General features: G+C 37.5%; 1 protein-coding gene across 1 annotated transcript; it reads left to right on the top strand.

Annotated features, from left to right (window-relative positions):
• Nucleotides 1-55: 55 nt before the first annotated feature.
• Nucleotides 56-5,503, top strand: LOC117452722 (cyclin-G2-like). Its single transcript, XM_034091458.2, has 8 exons — nucleotides 56-224; nucleotides 1,054-1,177; nucleotides 1,290-1,427; nucleotides 1,748-1,998; nucleotides 2,139-2,217; nucleotides 2,310-2,408; nucleotides 3,039-3,241; nucleotides 3,917-5,503. Exons 2-8 carry the CDS (start codon nucleotides 1,055-1,057, stop codon nucleotides 4,026-4,028), a joined length of 1,005 nt encoding a protein of 334 aa, XP_033947349.1. The 5' UTR covers nucleotides 56-224; nucleotide 1,054; the 3' UTR covers nucleotides 4,029-5,503.
• Nucleotides 5,504-11,154: the final 5,651 nt, after the last annotated feature.

Raw genomic sequence — 11,154 nt, 5'->3', positions numbered from 1 at the left:
CACCGGAAAGGCGTTTCCAGCAATGGATGATGGTCATTGTAGTTTATCAGCAGATCAGCAGTTGTTTGTTTATTCAGGGCGGACCCTCTCTTTTCTGCAGGGATTCAGGGATCGTTTCTTTTAACATTCACTGCATTGCATCAAAATGGAAGCATGAAGTATTAAGAGGTGCAATTCAGTTGCATCACTTTCATTACCCTGCACGTCTGCGGCTTCTGGGCAAGGTAAGACGACGGTTTGTTGATTTTCGCTAGCAAGCTAGCTTAGGTAATATTGACATATTTTGTGTTAGACGCATTGAGCGTTTTGGTATTTACAAGTGAACAGCCTTATTCTATTAATTCAGCCTTTTCTGAAATGTGTAACAGTGACCCGTTATGATTGACCTGTTCGTGTTGTTTAGCAGACATCTACATTTAATCCAAACTATTGTCAACATTGCTTTTTTTTAGCAAAAAAATTATTTTTAGCATTTTTTAAAGCTACTTATGCCTTAATAATATTATATATATAATACTCAACAGTAATATTAACAATAAACATATTTATATTCATATATATAAACATCAATATTTGCTACATCTGTGCTCTCATCGAGCTGCAGAGCGAAATATTCACTCGCTCTCACTTGCTCCAGAAGCTGAGAAGATACTCAGTTTCACTCTCAGCAGCGGCAGCTCGATTCTGATTGGCTTGAAGGGTGGTCATGTGATTTAAAAACAAAAGAATAAAATAAAATATTAATAAATAAAAAATATTAAAAGATTGGCATCAAAGGACACAGAGATTGATAGATATGCAGTTATTAATAACGTCTAAAAAATAAATTAAAAAAATGTAACTTTAAAAAAAAAAAAAGATTCCCCTTTCCCTCAAACTTTGCGTGACCCCCCTGGCGGCCCCCCGGGGGGTCGGGGCCCCCACTTTGAAAAACACTGGTTTAGGAGACACCATTTATAAGCCCTCTCCTCCTCTCTATAACCTGGGGAAACAGTTGTTGGATACTTTCTCTTGCACTTCAATGCATAACCATTGAAATATGTTTTGTTTTAGGATGAGGGATCATCAAGCCATTGACAGCTGGCTCCTGAAAGAGTTGAAGGCATGTTGTGCAAAAGAGTACAACTTCCTTCCCAGAGAGGCTGGACTGAAGCTGATGGAGTCGGCTTCCACAGAGGTACCAACTGAACTACTTCTACATTTTGGGCTGTCTGCGCAGATGTTTTAAGATTTCAAAAAAAATATGATATATTCCCAACAATGTCTAATATATTGTGCTTTATTTTTAGAATCACAGTGGAGTGTCTGAAAAATGCAGAAACACCAGAGTGGAAGAACTGTGGGGCCTGACCAGTTTCTTTGGATACAGCGCTCAAACGTTTGTGCAAGCTGTCAATTTGCTTGATAGATTCCTCACCACTATGAAGGTAGGAATAAATTGTTGTTATTTTATTTCATGTGAAGCGTCTTTGAGCGTTATGAAAAATACTAATCCCATGTATTATTATTTATTATTATTATGTTTGCACCACCAGACACCAAAGCAAATTCCTTGTCTGTGTAAACATACCTGGCAATAAACTTGATTCGGATTCTGATTAAATAATTTAACTATAATGTGTTTTTTACAAGTTAAAACTTTGCATGTTTTCATCTCACGATCACAAAACAGAAGAAAACACAACAACAATGACCTTGAATCATGGGATGTTGACTCACACTTATCACTGTTGTGTTATGGTGTCAGGTGCAGCCCAAACACTTGCCCTGCATTGGAGTCTGCTGCCTTCACATTGCAGCAAAAATGGTCGAGGAAGAAAGCAATGTCTCACCCACCCATGAACTCATTCGCATCAGCCAAAGCAAGTTCACGGTGTCTGACCTGTGTCGTATGGAGAAGATCATCTCAGAGAAGCTGAGCGTGGAGCCCGAGGCAGTGACAGCTATAACCTTTCTGCACCTCTACTACCCAGCCTTTACATCCCTCTCAGCTGGAAGGTAAGCTTTTCATTTTCTTTTGCTTACTCTTGTTATTATTGCTGATACATTGCTCCAGTTTGCATTGAGTTGGTCAAACACATGCTGCCTTATGAGCTTTTTACTGGCGGATCACATTAGGATTCCCTCTATATTTTAAGGGAGGAGATCCCAAGCATTGGGAGACTGGAAGCCCAGCTAAAAGCCTGCTTATGCCGGCTTGTTTTCTCTAAAGCAAAAGTAAGGATTGATATCCGGAGAACATTTCATAGCATAGCAGACTTCACACTGTGTCATGTGACTTATGAATTTGCTGATTTCCTTCTTCACAGCCATCAGTGCTGGCACTGTCCCTCATTGCTCAAGAGTTCGAAGGCCTCCAGTGCATCGCCTTGTTGAAGATTGTACAGCAATTCCAAAGACACCTAAAGGTATTTAGTATAGGGCTGCCACAACTCATTATTTCACTAATCACTGATGTTTACGCTGTACAAATATCTACATAGTGTAAAATGGCCATCACATCTCCTTATAGACCTTGGTGTCTTAAAATGTCTTGTTTTGTCTGAGAAATAATCTGAAACCACTTGAAAAAATGACTACAAATATTCTATAGATTAGTTATAGACTAAATGAAATCGCACTTTTTAAAGTTACGCTTTCATTAGGCTTCATAGTGTCTGATGTGAAATCAATATTTTTGATAAATAATCCAACTTCTTTCCTCTATGTTTTTCTGGACTTTTTTGTCCACTGCTGTCAGACTCTTGGATTCAATTTGTTTTCACTATCACATTATGTTGAAAGACATATTTCACAGCATTTAGCTCTCTTATATGGCTCATATTTTACTGTTTTTTTCCTTTACTCCATTACTTCTTACAACAATCTTACATCTGCCTTGTACAATAAGTACTTGAGTTTAAATTGCACAATGTGGCATCTCAGTGTCACCGCCATACCACGTCAACATGTATGTGGGAAAACTGTTGTTGATGACTTTTAAGACTGTTTTCTGTTTGCCGCCTCTCAGATGTTTCCTTTTTTTTTTTTTTTCACAGATCAGTGAAGGCGAGCTTCTCCACTGGAAGGAACTTGTGGCAAAATGCATGACTGAATACCGCTCAAGTGAATGTAACAAACCAGACAACAAAAAGCTTGTTTGGATCGTTTCGAGGAGGACGGCTCAGAATCTTCAAGCCAATCACTTCTCCGTGCCCGGCCTGCCAACGATTCCCGAGGGGAGCTGGGACGAGAGTGAAAGGTTAATATTCCAGTTTTCTTTTTCCAGAATGCCAACACACACATTTTTAAGTTTCATGGAGGCCTCCAATTCATGACTTGGGCAAATCACAGCTGCTAACATTAAATACATGTTTGCTGGAAAAGACAGTCTTACCAATCCAAGCCTTAATTTAATACACACTCTACATTTGAATGTTTAGCCCTGGCTCAATAGCATTTTTAGATCTTTCATGTAAATAGCCACATGTTTTATACTTCACACTTGAAGTTTGCAACACATGCTTTCTGTTTTTGAAAATGTGTCTCCTAGCCAAAGCCGAAAAAACTCCATAGTTATTTTTCTTTAAGGCAGAGCACATATAGCTTTGGAACCGGAGGGTCGCTGGTTCAAGTCCCAGAATGGACCAAATACGAAGTGTGGACTGGTACTTTGAGAGGTCCCAGTTCCCCTCCTTGTTTCTGCCAAACTGCCCTTGAGCAAGGCCCCACACTGCTCCATGGCGAACTGCATACATAACAACTGCCCACTGCTCCTCAAACTTAAAGTTAAATGCAGAGTCTACATTTCACTGTGCTTTGACGATGAAAAAGTAGATTTGAATTGAATCCTTCATTTCCATTACACAACATGTTGTGTCTGTTCACTCATTGATTAATCAGCACTCAGTATTAACGGCATCTTTTACTCCCCTAGCGAGGACTCTTGTGAGGACATGAGCTGTGGAGAAGACAGCCCATGCGGCTCGCCAGGAAGTGACGGCGAAGGAGCCTTCTTCTCCTCTGCCTTTCTCAACCGCCAAAAGTAACGAGTCCTCATTGTGAAGTAGTCAGAAGTGTGTTTGTCCCCTGAACTGTATCTGATTTAAGGTGGTCCTCATGTTTCTGAGCAAACCCGTGTTTCACTCGTCATACCACCAAAGGTACGACAAGTGACATGTTTCAATCAAGTGCCTGTGTTGATTCAGTTAACTGTCGTCTTTTTTTATGTTATAAAAAACATATCGCATTAATGCAAAATGGAAAATTGCAATATCTTGGCAGCTTGATGGTAATCTGAATGTCTTTTTCCGAGACGTTCTCTTTTGTGTTTGTTTGTGTCCAAGCTGGGCATACTCCAGGAAAATCAGTGAAGCACAACGGAGAAATAGTGTATATCAGTCATGAGGTACACTCACTGTTGAATACCAGCTAACACACTAATGGCGCGTTTCCACTGCAGGCCTCGCTCGGTTTGGTTAGGCCTTATTAGGCCCGGCTCACTTTAATGCTGCGCTTCCATTACAGTTTAGGAACTGGGGTAGTTACTATAGTAACGCAGTGTAGGCGGAGCCGTGACGTCATCTTCAATGAGAGCCCCAGAAAAACAACACAGCCGTTAGCTGTTAGCACTCAGAGCTCACAGCTCTTCATATCGGTTCAGAAACTAGACAAAAGTTAAACAAGTACAAACCACAGACTGCCTGTGTCATGGCGAATACAGTCGCTGGTTTATTTATGTCCGTATAGGCCGTTGTTGTGAGTGTGGACGGTCGGAGCATATATAACGTTAGCTTAACCAAGCTCCATTTAGAAAACACGCATTTTAAAAGGGTTTTTCACCTGCCGTCTGTCTGCAGACTTGTCAAAGCATTAATTCATGGTTTTTACTAACCGGTATCATTTTGAAACGTGTATTACAATTAAATCACGGTCAAATATGTTCATCTTGTTGTAGTTGTAGCCCCCTTGCCAGCGATTCTCTCTCTAGTTTAGCATACTCAGCCCGACTCAGCCTGGTTGTTCCTGGCCCTAGAACCACGATTTTATGGGGCCAGAAAAACTGTGAATTAGGACCCGCTAGCCGGTACTAGGCCAAGTGGAAACGCAACCAAAAACGGGCCCCGCACGGCTCGGCACGCTTAAAGCGAGCTTACCGCTGCAGTGGAAACGCGCCATAAGACATTCTCAAAAAAAAATCGAACCTGTTTTTATAATCATTACTTTAAATATACACAGTATTCTGCAAGTGTATGTTATGTACACAATCCTAATATGGCAAATAGACCTTTGTAGTGTGAAAATACCAGACTGTATATGCATGGAATCATAGAATATGTGATGATGAATGAATGTTTACCAAAATAAGCTAAAAGTTTAAAAAAAATGTATATATCATGTAAAAAAAGAAGGAAAAAATGGTATGTTTTGTGAATGCTACATTATGAATGTTGTATTTGATTACGTGTGAGTGTGTTGGAAGGTTCAGAAACAATACTTCCAAATAAAAAAAGCTTTGTATACATGTTTGGCTTCAATTCACTTGATTGTATTTTGAATTGTCAACTGGTGGTGAACTGGAGCATTGCTCACACTAATATACTGAAGGTGTCATAGGCAGCTTTATCACAACAGAAATGTTTCCTGAATACAACTAGAAAATGCATTTCCTGCAGAAAATGCGTGCGAATGCTGTAAACTGTGAACATTTATGGCTGAATTTAGCTGAAAATGCAGAAAAAGCTGAATGTGTTATTAGCTGAATGGTAGCTGCTGTTAGCTACAAAAATGCAGAAAAAGCTTAATATTTCAAAGAAAAGGTTTAAAAAAAGGTATAAACAACAACATGTATAGCCTTGATGTCCTGAAATAGCTGAATAATGTAATAGTTGAATGGTTTCTGCAGCTGAAAATAGGCTGAAGGAGTTAATTATCAGATGTAAGTAGTAGTGAATGCATTTGTATTAAGATGAGAAAAGAAAGTAAAAAGGCTTGGGAAAGCAGCAGAATATTTTTTTGAGAGAGTGTGTGTGTGTGTGTGTGTGTGTGTGTGTGTGTGTGTGTGTGTGTGTGTGTGTGTGTGTGTGTGTGTGTGTGTGTGTGTGTGTGTGTGTGTGTGTGTGTGTGTGTGAGAGAGAGAGAGAGAGTGTGTGTGTTAGAGAGAGTGTGTGTGTGTGTGTGTGTGTGTGTGTGTGTGTGTGTGTGTGTGTGTGTGTGTGTGTGTGTGTGTGTGTGTGTGTGTGTGTGTGTGTGTGTGTGTGTGTGTTAATTGTTACAGCTCAAATGCATTGCAATAACTTCCATGTTAAAAAAAAGACTTTAAAAAACATATTTTGAAAAAGTTGAAAGTTTCCCATCATATGTTGAAAAGGCTGAATAGTTTGATATTTGAATGGTTCCTGCAGCTGAAATTAGGCTGAAGGAGTTAAATAAAGATATCAAATGTAAGTAGTAGTGATTGAATGTTTACAAACCAACCCTGTCTCCTAAAAATTACGTTCCCACAGAACTAAACTGCATTCTCAATTACGTTTAGCTAGAAACGTATTTACTCCCACGTTACGTTTGTTATGAACGTATCTCAAATACGTTTATTTTCTACATATCTTCTTGAAACATGTTTTCTCCCAGGTTACGTTCCTTATGAACGTATCTGAAATACGTTTATTTTCTACATATCTTTGCCATTTATTGTCTTGCTTATAATAATGAAAATAGTCATTTATAAATATCATTTTAGAGCACACCTTTGAAATCGACAATCGGGCTCGATATATGGTTAAATTAAAATCAGTAGGCGAGGCTGTAATTTCGCCAGCTGTTACTCTCATGTGCGAGGCAGAACATAATAGTTTTAACATGCCAAAAAGCTGCTGTGTCGTTCATTGCACCTCAAACATTAAAACAAATCCAGAGTTACGTGTTTCTGTACTTCCTCTAAGAAGAAAGGACAGTAACAGAAGAGCTCTGTGGCTTCAGGCTTGATCGCCGTTCAAATGACAGCGTTGGTTTCCCCAAAAGTGGGCGGGGCTGTAAAGTGAAGTAGATTTTACTGTCATCTATTATTCAAAACCATTCTATTTATTCTAACGTATTACATGCCAGTGTTTTATCTTTTTATTTATTTGTTTTTATTTTAAATCGTATAATGTCGGACTTTTTTTTGTCGTCTTTGAGGAAAAGAAATGGGGTTTAGAGATTCAAAATACTGAAATCTGTATTTTTTAAAATCTCTTCCTTCTAATTTGTTATTCTTTTCTAAATAACACACTGTTATTTACTCAACAATAACACACAATTATCCTTGTTTTTATTTATTCATTTAATTCTATAATCTTGGGCATTTTAGCATGCTTTTTAGCCGTAAATAAAGTCACCAGAAACAGACGGGACATTTCGAGATTTAGGATGGCCCAAGACACTACACTACCCATAATCCCCAGCTATCGTTTGGGACTACAGTCCCGTTGACAAACCCCGTGATGTTGCGCCAAGGTTACGCCGAGCGTCAAGCTCTTTGAAATGGAACGAAACCACGGCAGACTATTCAAAACTGGACTCGAACGCCCCACCAGAACTACACATGCTGGCTATTGTGTTTCGCAACATGTTCTCTATGGCACGTCTCTACTGGGAATTGTAGTTTTAAAAGACGTTTTTCCCAAATGTAGAAGTTGACAGTATTAAACTGTGTACAGCCCTGGAGGTTTAGGCGATAGGAAACACATTGGTGTGTACACATTTAAAACATGTAATTACTAAATGGGTGAAAATCGCTTGTATCCATAATGGGCAGCATTAATATATACCCACACGACAGCTCATTGTTACTTTGTTATTCTACTCCACTACAATTCAGAGGTTAACCTGGTATTTTTACTCCACTACATTTAGTTTAGTTACTTTGCAGATTCTGATTAATGATGTGGAATATAAACAACCCTTAAAGCAGACTTTAGTTACACCTGAATACAATTCAGGGAAGGTGATTGTCAAGTGCCAACAATCAGGAGAGATATTTGATAGTTGGTGCTTGAGAAGACTAAACATTTATCTGCAGATCTTTATAAAGTATATTCATTACTCGTTATTCTCTATAATAGTTAATTAAAAACTGTATAATGGCTATTTTGCATATCCCTTTCAAGATTTCAAGGTTTTCTAAGGTGTATTGATCTTATACACAACTTGGGTCGCAGGTTCCTCAACAGACATCTATCAATATGTGTGTACTGTATACCTCCACCATTAAACTGTCATATTCTGCACATTTCTTATTCTATCTACATACATAAGAGTATAATTAATGTGTATAATATCATTTAAAATAAGTGTTTCAACATAGTTAACATTGCAGGAAAGCAATATTTTAGACGTTAAGTACTTTGTCAGGCTTAATATTCATCTGTAGATAGATACCCCCAGAGCTTTTTTCTTGTTTAAAAGAAGACCTTAACCTAAAGTATTTTTTAATGTGTTAATAAAGGTTAATTCGTTTTTCTGTTTTGCACATCCTCCTATTAATATCTTTGTACATCCAGCACTAAACTGTTTTATTGTAGAGATCACTTAGTATCTTCTTGACTTTTTATATTCTATATTTCTATCATTGACCTTCTACTTTCCCCCTATGAAAGTATGTACTCTTAATATTGTTTTGATCAAATAAGATTATTCAACAAAAATAATTCAATAACATGCTTTAACCACTAGGCGGTGCACACAAGGTACACACAGCATATTAATAATAACTTTGTATTATTAGTGTAGACACTTATGTATAACATCTGAAGATTTGTAGTTTTATTCATGTTTTTACATAATTTTACAGGATATTGCTATACTATTTCTCTTGTTTTACTTCTACACATTAATATCTGATTTGTAAAACATCACAGACAGAAAGGCATAGGCTATCCGTCATTTAATAGTAAGCTATTGAAATTGTGATTCCATAGATGTGTCTCCCATCACCCAAATCCCCTGACTATTCTCTCAACTCAGTATTTAGATTCTTATATTCAAAGAAAATCAGTAATATCTTTAAAAACTACAAGTCCTTTTCTATCCTCTGTGCACCGTTATGGTGTAAATATAACCTATATACCAATTGGATCAAATATAAAAGTCAGCCGAATTACTATTGATACTGCAAGGAGACGTATTTTGTGAAAAGAAATTGAAGATGTTGTTTAATTGTTGATATATTTATGATCCACATCAAGTATTCAGTTTTGGCAGCAGTTCTCCTGTTTGTCTCTCTCTATAAATAAAGAATTACGGCAGATGTGTAATATTTAATGCAGCCGAACCGTGTATTACAATGCCGTTATGTGATGACTTCCAAAGAGAAAAGCAAGCACACTCTGAATTAGGTATTATTTTATTTTTCGTTGTCGGATATCATATCAACACCATATCCCAGCGTGCATTGCGGCTAAAACATCCAATCAAAAAGCTTCAAGCTGAGGATCTTGGGTAATCAGTTTAGTGGGTTTGTGGTGTGTATCGCTCAAAATGTCCCGTCTGTTTCCGGTGACTTTATTTACGGCTAAAAAGCCCAAGATTATAGAATTAAATGAATAAATAAAAACAAGGATAATTGTGTGTTATTGTTGAGTAAATAACAGTGTGTTATTTAGAAAAGAATAATAAATTAGAAGGAAAAGATTTTAAAAAATACAGATTTCAGTATTTTGAGGCTCTGAGCCCCATTTCTTTTCCTCACAGACGGAAAAAAAGTCAGACATTATACGATTTAAAATAAAAACAAATAAATAAAAGATAAAACACTGGCATGTAATTTACGTTAGAATAAATAGAATGGTTTTGAATAATAGAGAGTAAATCTACTTCACTTTACAGCCCCGCCCACTTTTGGGGAAACCAGCGCTGTCATTTGAACGGCGATCAAGCCTGAAGTCACAGAGATCTTCTGTTACTGTCCTTTCTTCTTAGAGGAAGTACAGAAACACGTAACTCTGGATTTGTTTTAATGTTTGAGGTGCAATAAACGACACAGCAGCTTTTTGGCATGTTAAAACTATTATGTTCTGCCTCGCTCATGAGAGTAACAGCTGGCGAAATTACAGCCTCGCCTACTGATTTTAATTTAACCATATATCGAGCCCGATTGTCGATTTCAAAGGTGTGCTCTAAAATGATATTTATAAATAACTAATTATCATTATTATAAGCAAGACAATAAATGGCAAAGATATGTAGAAAATAAACGTATTTAAGTTTAAGAGATACGTTCATAACTAACGTAACGTGGGAGAAAATACGTTTCTAGCTAAACGTAATTGAGAATGCAGTTTAGTTCTGTGGGAACGTAATTTTTAGGAGACAGGGTTGTTACAAACACCTGTGTGTGTAAACCCAGAGATCAAAGGTTTCCATGGTGTCTGCTCTGATTGGATGATGTGACTCACGTGTGTGTGTCTGGCTCCAATCTGCCCAGCAACACCATGACAACCAACTGCAACACTGAGTCCCATAACAATGCATTGATTATATCTGACCATTTTGCCACCTGTTCAAAAACGATATGGCTCTTATCAAAAAAGGACCAGACCGTGAGCATCAGGGAACCCCAATGAACTGAAATATGTTGTTTTTTTGGGTTTTGTGTGTAAAATGTGGAGATGGGAGCAGTTTGTCTAAAGTGTACTTCTCTCTGCTCTGAAGAAAGAAAACAATTTAACATGGGGATCAATTGGGAGCTAGCTGGACTTTTTCTCTCTTCATGCCCTCAAGAGGCATTTTGTTTAATTTTTTTTCTTAATTTTTTTAATTTTCCAACCTAGGAGAGGTTTTCCTACGTTTTTCATGAAAAAATATGTCTGAGGAGTGTAGGGTTTGGGAATTATGGCACGTTTAAAATATTTAATATTTAACTCTAATGTTAACATCTGAAAAAGGCCTCTCTACCAAGCTCCAAACTAAATTCAATATCTCAAAAAGTTTAAAAGATATCAAAAATAAAAGTCAATTTTGAATAGCTGAAGGTCTTGTGGTCATTTGAAAGTTGGAATGAAGTGTCTAGCTGAAAGTATGTGGAAGGAGTAGCATTTGGCGCAAGGTGTAGGAAAACAGGATTTGAAGGCATCTCCCATTGACTTCAATGTTAAAAAAAATAGTTTAAAAAGCTGAATATTTCAAAAGGTATGAAAT

This window comes from Pseudochaenichthys georgianus, chromosome 9, assembly GCF_902827115.2.
Source record: "Pseudochaenichthys georgianus chromosome 9, fPseGeo1.2, whole genome shotgun sequence".
Classification (NCBI taxonomy): domain Eukaryota; kingdom Metazoa; phylum Chordata; class Actinopteri; order Perciformes; family Channichthyidae; genus Pseudochaenichthys; species Pseudochaenichthys georgianus.
This window is presented reverse-complemented; position numbering and strand designations above follow the sequence as displayed.

Excerpts from the sequence above, each read along its gene's own strand:
- LOC117452722 (XM_034091458.2), top strand. The coding sequence starts at position 1,055 with ATGAGGGATCATCAAGCCATTGACAGCTGGCTCCTGAAAGAGTTGAAG. Across the intron at positions 2,409-3,038 it reads AATTCCAAAGACACCTAAAG|ATCAGTGAAGGCGAGCTTCT; the intron begins GTATTTAGTATA and ends TTTTTTTCACAG. Across the intron at positions 3,242-3,916 it reads AGCTGGGACGAGAGTGAAAG|CGAGGACTCTTGTGAGGACA; the intron begins GTTAATATTCCA and ends TTACTCCCCTAG.